The sequence below is a fragment of the Myotis brandtii genome, unplaced genomic scaffold (genome assembly GCF_000412655.1).
Source record: "Myotis brandtii unplaced genomic scaffold, ASM41265v1 scaffold220, whole genome shotgun sequence".
NCBI lineage: Eukaryota > Metazoa > Chordata > Mammalia > Chiroptera > Vespertilionidae > Myotis > Myotis brandtii.
Genome location: NW_005358250.1, coordinates 2,210,060 through 2,217,941, shown reverse-complemented (window position 1 = coordinate 2,217,941; position 7,882 = coordinate 2,210,060). Strand labels below are relative to the sequence as shown.

At 51.3% G+C, this 7,882-nt stretch overlaps 1 protein-coding gene across 1 annotated transcript in view; it reads right to left on the bottom strand.

Annotated features, from left to right (window-relative positions):
- Window positions 1-5,288: 5,288 nt before the first annotated feature.
- The window catches only part of CFAP57 (cilia and flagella associated protein 57), a 59,738-nt gene continuing 57,144 nt past the window's right edge, over window positions 5,289-7,882 (bottom strand). The window contains exon 23 of the mRNA XM_005866082.2: window positions 5,289-5,671. Coding sequence (XP_005866144.1) covers window positions 5,442-5,671 — 230 coding nt within the window. The 3' untranslated portion in view covers window positions 5,289-5,441. The remainder of the gene's footprint in view (window positions 5,672-7,882) is intronic.

Below are 7,882 nucleotides of genomic sequence, written 5' to 3'. Positions count from 1 at the left end.
TTTCCTAGTCGGGGCTTGAGCTGATTGGCTGACGTGGCACTCCTTCTCCGGGGAGGCATTCCTGGGAAGGGAGGGGCTCTGTCAGCTGCTGTTGGGCTCCAGCAGAATTCCCGGACCTGGGCCGCAGGAAAAATGTCTCTCCCCCCGCGCCTGGGCCCTGCCCGTTCCCCCAGCTCCAACCCCATCTTAGATTCAGCCCCAGCTGCAGTTTCAAACCCTAACTAGAACTCCTAGCTCCAACCCCAGATCTTACCCCACATCTTAGCCCCAACCCTGAGTCTTGAAATATAATCTCAATCCCCAGCCTCATTTCCAAATCTAATTCCTGTCCCAGTTCCAAAACCCAACCCTGAATCTGGCTTGGACCTCAGCTCAAATTCCTCACCTGACCCCAGCTGCAAATCCTGGAATTAGGTCCTGGACTCCACTCTCACCTCAGTTCCTGAATCCAGTCCCCAAATCCCAAATCCGGACTCAGACTGAGCCTCAGCCCCAAATTCCACAGCTGGTCCCTAAGCCCCAGTCCCATGGCACTTTCCCCTGGGCTGAGGCCCCCACAAGCCCCCTGCTCATTCTCCTTCAAAACTCCATCCTGGGGGGCAGGATTTGAGCAGAGGAAGGAGGGGCAAAGGCACTTCCTGTGGGAAACAGGAACTCCCTTGCTTAAAACACTTGCAGAATAAACTTCCAGATAAATGCCACACTCCTTCACTGGGCTCACAAGCCCCTGCCATACACACCAGGCCAGCTAATTGCCACTGGTCTCTGTCCTCCAGCCAGAACGCATGTAGTTCAGTTCAGCATGCTCTGCCCTCTGCTCTGCCCTTCCAGTTAGTTCTTGAACCCAGAGTTCCCTCTGCCTGGGATATTTACCACCCCCAGCCTCAGTCTGGCCAACAGGACTTCTTTAACTGAGATGTTGCCTCCTCCAGGAAGCCCTCCCTGACTTCAAGTCTGGTGTAGGTGCCTCTTTGGTGCACCCATGGTCCCTGTGCTTCCTCCACAACTGCTCATATTGCATGTACCATAATTTTCCTTATTTACTTGCCTGTTAGACCCCACTAGACATGCGGTCCCCAAAGGGTACAGGTTTATGCCTATTTTGCTAACCATCGTGACCTCAGCAGCCAGCACTGTGCTTGGCACATGGGCAGTAGTCAGTAAATGTTTGTTGAATGAACAGAAGTGTGAACCGACAGGGTTTTGAGCAGGGAGCATGTGAGATGAAGCTCAATAGATGAGCTGCACTGGGCCTTGAATGCCATGGTGAGGTACTGGGTCTCATCTGAGGTACCGATGGAGGGTCCTGAAGTATAACTGGACATGGTCAGGGCTCTGCTTCTAACAGGTGAGCCTGGCACCACACACCACATGTGCTCTGGGTGGGCTAAGGCAGTTGCTGCTTGGAGCTGGTTGTAGGCTGTCACCCATCTCCTGGATTGAGATCCTTGAAATGAATGCCTCTTGCGCTCTCTCCTCCTGATGTGTTTGAAAGAGACAAGAAAACAAAATCAAAGTTATCTTTCCACCAGCAGCTCACAAAGTACTTATGCTTGACCTGTCCATGCTTCTCTTCGCTCTGTGCTGTGGAGACGAATGGGGGTCAGTCCCAACTCTAGAGCAGTGCTGTCCAGGAGGAATATAACATGAGCCGCATATATAATTTAAATTTCCAGTAGCCACGTTGAAACAGTGAAAAGAAACAGACACTACTACATTAAACTTTTTACTTAACCCCTAAATATTTTCATTGTAATATACAAATGATTAAATGAGCTATTTCATTTTGTATGAATTATTGAAAATGAGTTGTGTACCTTAGACTAGCCCCGTTTCAAGTGCTCCATCGCCACATGTGGCTTGCGGCTCCCTTACTGGACGGTGCAGCTCTGGGTGCTTCTGCCCCTGGGAAAAGTTCGGGTAGGCTGACTACTGTGGGGCAGGGTCTTGGGGGGAAACCACGTGGGTTTGCCACTTTGCAAAGCGTTATAAAGGTGTCCCCTTCCCTGGGAGGAGCAGGAGAGCAGGGGGCCTGGCAGACTTGTTGGCTGTGTATTCCCCTTGCACATGTCTGATATTTATTTATCTTCCTGATCCCAAGGAGGGGCCAATCCTGGGCAGACCCATGGTCCAGCTGTCCCAGGTAGAGCTGGGCAGGGAACTCATGAAATTTTCCCTCCCTTTCCCCAATCCTGGTCCTGATATGTCTTCTCCTTACCTCTCACTCCAAATCCAGAGCAATGAGTGCCAGGGGGGTCCTACCTGGACACATCGTCATTCCCATGCTCACCAGGGTCCCTCAGGTACTACCTGGGAGCAGCTGGTTGGTATGGCTGCTCACACTCTCTATGGGGAAAGATAGACACTGATGCCAGAACCTCCTATGGGGCAGGCCTTCGGTGCTGGGAGAACAGGATGGCAGAGGAGGCTCAGCTGGGAACTCGCATGGTGTGGCCAGAGCTGAGGCTGACCCTAGAAGAAGGGCAGGAGAGCACAGGGCGGTCTGGGGCCCAGGCAGAGGGCAGCCTCCAAAGGCACCCGTGGTCACACCAGCATTGAACGAGTCCCCAGAGCTCAGTGATGGACTGCAACCAGAAGAATGAGAGTGGAGTCCATATGCCAATGTCTGGCACTTGAGTGACCAGCAAGGTTCCTAAGGCTGCTGGAGGAGGGGCTGCCAGGCCCACTCAGTGAGGCGTCAACTGGCTGAAGAGACCCCGTGAAGGAGGAGGTGGCACCGTGAGGTGAGACCCTCCCCATGGGGTCAGCACAGGCCAAGTGGAAGAAGGTCTCAGGTGCAGCAGCCACCCAATCAATGCCACCCAACAGGTTGATGTAGGAACACACAAGACAACATGGAGAGGAAAACAAGATTATCCCTCTGGCCCCAGCTTTGCCAGCAAGAAGCTGTGCTCACCCTTGTGCAGCTGAGAAAGCACCTTGTGGATGCACTGGCCACAGGGCCAGGTTCTGCTGTGATGGGCTCTCCTTGGCTGGGCTTTCTCCTCCACCTCCTCCTCACTAGCTGGACCACAGCCAGCCTCGGGGTTACTAGCAGGTAAGCTTAGCCGGCAGGTGTCAGCGCCTTTTACTTCTGGGTTGGACTCTCCAGATGTCACACTCCTAAAACCGCCAACACTTGGCCCAGTGCTCTGTTTGGGAGCCTCTCCAGGGCAGGCTTAAGATCATGGGATGTGGAGGCCATTGGGTAGATGGCCTGCAATCCTGGCTCCATCGGTGTGACCCTGCACTAGTGACTTCATTCCTCCTTGGTTTGGGTTTCCTCATCTGTAACCTAAGGCTCAACTTAGAGGTGAAATGTGATATCTTGATCCTAGGGCATTAAGTTGAAAAAATCTGTCATTTGAATGTTGCTACTTCATAGCCACAGCGAATTCATTTCCTTTTGGCCCTGAGAAGAGCCCATTTCTTCCCATGTTCCTGCTTACTGGGTCTTTCCCCCACCCCCACCCCCACCCCTCTGCTTGGACAACTCCCTCTGGTCCTGATGTCAGGATTCACTTCTCTGCATGTTCACCGCCGCCGTGTTGGTTCCAGCAGTTGTCCTCTCCCGTGTGGTCAGCCACAGTGTCCTAACTGGTCCCCTGCCTCCACTATGAGGTCCCTTAATCAATGACGCACCCAGGCACCCGAGTGAACTCTAAAATCCGACAGAGCCTTGCCTCCATGGAACGAGCGCCTAGGAGAGGCAGCATCTGACAACTGAACGGATCTGTCACAGGGGCTTATGAAAGGAAGCAATGCTGTGAGTGTAATTTAGGTGGGGGCGGGCGGGGGAGGGACAGCCCCCGACATTTCAGTTATCTGAAGGAGGAGTGGAAGTTCACTGAGTGACGTGTGGAAAGACCTGGAGGCAGGGAAGAACTTGGCCTTTTGGAGGAATTGGAAGGAGGCCAGTGTGTCAAGAGCATGGGAGGTGGTGGGGAGGGACTCTGGGTGGCTCAGCGCTGGCCTCTGTATGTGCCTTCACCACCCTGCGCCATCTGGCCCTGCTGACCTCCCCAAACTCATTTTGAGTCGGTTTCCTCTACAAAGGTAAAGGCAAGGTGCTGGCTGGGAATGGAGAAGTCTGACTCCCAGAGCCCATGTTCCCAGCATGGCTGTGGTCCTAGTGGGTGAATCTCTCAGGTGCCTGAATGTTGTCCTGCTTCCTGGGCCTGGTCTGGAGGAGATACGCTGGCCACTGTGACAGGGTGTGGGCTGGGTGGGGGTGGGGAATTGCTAAGGAGAGAGAGTCCTGTGTACACTTTGCTTTACGGCCTCTGCCCTGTGCCTTCTTTCTGCTCTCCCCAGCTCTCAGGAGAGACTTGCCAAGTGTGACAGCCATGCCTCGGCTCTCACTGGGGAAACTAACCCGAGAGCAGTGCCCAGAGCAGATCAGGGAAGTTGGGGAGATGCCTTGGGGACACCAGGTTTAAGAGCCAGCAGGGATCAGCAGGGACCGGGGGCTTAAATGCTTGTTATTTGGGTATTAGAAGGGTGCCTGGCCTCCGCAGGTGGGAGAAGACAGGGCCGTCTGGGTACATTGCTTTGTTCTTTAGTGCATAAAAACTACCTTTTCTGGTATGTGTGGCTGGGTCACCCATTATGAGGCCCAGAGGAAGAGGTGTCCCCCAGAAATATTAGAAGGGTGCCTGGCCTCCGCAGGTGGGAGAAGACAGGGCCGTCTGGGTACATTGCTTTGTTCTTTAGTGCATAAAAACTACCTTTTCTGGTATGTGTGGCTGGGTCACCCATTATGAGGCCCAGAGGAAGAGGTGTCCCCCAGAAATGCGGGGGTAGGGGGGGGGGGGGGGGGTAAGACCTTGGAGAACAAGTCTAGAGTGGCATGGAGGTGAGAGAAATAAGGGTGGAGCTCTGCTTGTAATTCTAACAATAGGGTCAGCAGATAAGGGACATTTGAAGGAACTTAGCCATGTTCTTTCTTTTACTCTGATCTTTACACAAATGTAAAAATCCTCAGAAAACCTCCTTAGGTTTCATAAAGGAGAACAAATGAAGGAGGCTGTGTTGGGTCCTGTTCTGGCTGGCAGAGGAGCAAGCCAGGTCAGACATGTGGGCAGTGATACTTAAAGCGGGAGCAGGCAGCCCATCTGTGGGGCCCAGAGAGGAACGGGGTGGCAGGAACCAGCTCCAAGTTCCGTGTGATTTCCACAGGGAGAGGTGGCTTTGGATGAGCTGGAGACACCCCCAGTCCTCAGAGTCCCCCCTTTCCCTTCTTCCTCCCCCAGCTCCTTGGCTAAGCAAAGAGTTGGACACAGTTGTGGGCAAACACTTTTATTCTGACCAAGTCTCCAACTCCCCAGGGCAGGAGAGAGGCTGGTGCGGGGAGTGCCGCAGGGACTGCAGCCCAGAGTTGGCCTGGGGACAGATGCGCAGTGCTTCCTCCAGTGTGACTGGAGGTGGCTCACCAGAGGGAGTCACTTGTGGGGCACCTCAGCGTCCACCTTGGCCAAAGAATGAACCCTCTTTACGAGGGAAGGAAGCCGAACCCCACTGATGGGGTGGAACCCTGGGACCTGCTCCTGTTCTTGGATCTGGTCTCTGAGGCGTTGGATTTCTAGGCGTTGCATTTCAATAATTCTCCCAGTTTCTTCTTGCTCATTCAGTCTCATGGTGGGAGCGATGCGGTGTGCGACCTCACTGGGTCCTGCAAGGGACAGAGCAGGATGAGTGCGGGCCTGTCATTGGACTGCAGCATACCCTCCCTCCCTCCCTCCCTGCCTCCTCAAATTTCTATTGAGCGCCTACTCAATCCCAGATGCTAGGGATACAAGATGGGGAAGTGAAGAGACACACTTGAGAGTGATAGCCAAGTGCTGAGCATGACCTCAGCCCAGCCCCTCTCCTGAGCCCCAGCTGCTGGCCTTGAGGCCTCTCCCGTGCAGGCGCAGGCGGCTCATTCTCCCATTCCCCACCCCAGTCCGGGTGGCGCTCTCCTGTTGACGTTGGTTGGCTTCTAAACCTCCAGTGCTCCTCCTCAGGTAAAACCCCTGCTCCTGGAGACAGACCCCTCTCTACCCCTCCTGGTGTGGCCACTCATTCATGTTCCTTGAGGACTTTCCCTTAACTCTCCCGTCCCCAGTCATCCTCAGATGCTGCCATCATCCTGGGCAACGCTGGTGTCCACCAGGGTCCAGGGCTCATCCATTACCTCGCCTCACAGGCTGGACCCTCAGCAGGAATGTTCTTGGCTTCCGCGCCGTGTCAGCACCCACTCCTGCGGTTTCCCCTCCCTTATCACACACGAGGTCTCCATTCTCCCATCATGACCTCTCTTACTGCCTTGTGCTCAAGGCACCTGTTCTTTGCCTGAGTTTGGACCTCTTCTTCCTGGACAACTTTATTTCTTACCTGCCAAATGGGATCTTTTTACACTCACTCCCTTTTCTGTCCAGTTAGATCAATTTACAATAGCATCAAAAAGAATAAAATACTTAGGAATAAACTTAACCAAGGAGGCAAAAGACATTTACATTGAAAAGTACTTTAAAAAAAGAAAAGAAAAGTACTTTCCTCATACGCTACAAAGCCACCGTAATCAAAACAGCCTGGTACTGGCATAAGAACAGACATATAGATCAATGGAACAGAACAAAGAACCCAGAAATAGACCCAAGCCATTACGTTCAATTAATATTTGACAGAGGCGGCAAGAGCGTACAATGGAGTCAAGAGAGTCTCTTCAATAAATGGTGTTGGGAAAATTGGATGACTACATGCAAAACACACACACACACACACACACACACACACACACACACACACAAACTAGACCACCAACTTACACCATACACAATAAACTCAAAATGGATAAAAGACTTAAATGTAAGTTGTGAAACCATAAAAATCTTAGAAGAAACCATAGGCAGCAAAATCTCAGACATCTCTCATAGCAATATGTTTACAGATACATCTCCTAAGGCAAAGGAAACTAAGGAGAAAATGAACAAATGGGACTATATCAAAATAAAAAGCTCTGCACAGCAAAAGAAACCATCACCAAAAGGAAAAGAGAGTCCACTGAATGGGAGAACATATTTGGCAATGATACATCTGATAAAGGGTTAATATCCAAAATATATAAGGAACTCATACAACTTAACAGAAGGAAGACAAACGAGACATATGAAAAAATGCTCAAAGTCACTAATCATCCGAAAGATGCAAATCAAAACGACAATGAGGTACCATCTCACATCTGTCAGAATGGCTACCATCAACAAATCAACAAAAGACAAATGCTGGTGAGGATGTGGAGAAAAGGGAACCCTAGTACACTGCTGATGGGAATGCAGACTGGTGCTGCCATTATGGAAAAACAGTATGGAGTTTCCTCAAATAATTAAATATGGAACTGCCATTTGACCTAGTGATCCCACTTCTAGGTCTATATCCCAAGAAAACCAAAGCACCAATCAGAATATATGCACCCCTATGTTCACAGCAGCACAATTTACAATAACTAAGATCTGGGAACAGCCCAAGTGCCCATCAGTAGATGAGTGGATCAAAAAGCTGTGGTACATTTACACCATGGAATACTATGCAGCAGTAAAAAAGAAGAAACCCTTACTCTCTGAGACAGCATGGAGGGACCTGGAGAGTATCATGCTAAGTGAAATAAGCCAGTCAGAGAAAGACAAGCATCACATGATCCCACTCATATGTGGAATCTAAGTAACAAAATAAACTGATGAATGAAGTGAATCCAGAGACATGGAAGCATGGAACAGAGTGCGGGATCTCAGAGGGAAGGCGGGGGAGGGTGGGTTGGTGGGAGGTAAACAACCAAAGACCTTGTATGCATATATGCATAACCCATGGACACAGACAATAGGGTACTGAAGGCCTAGGATGG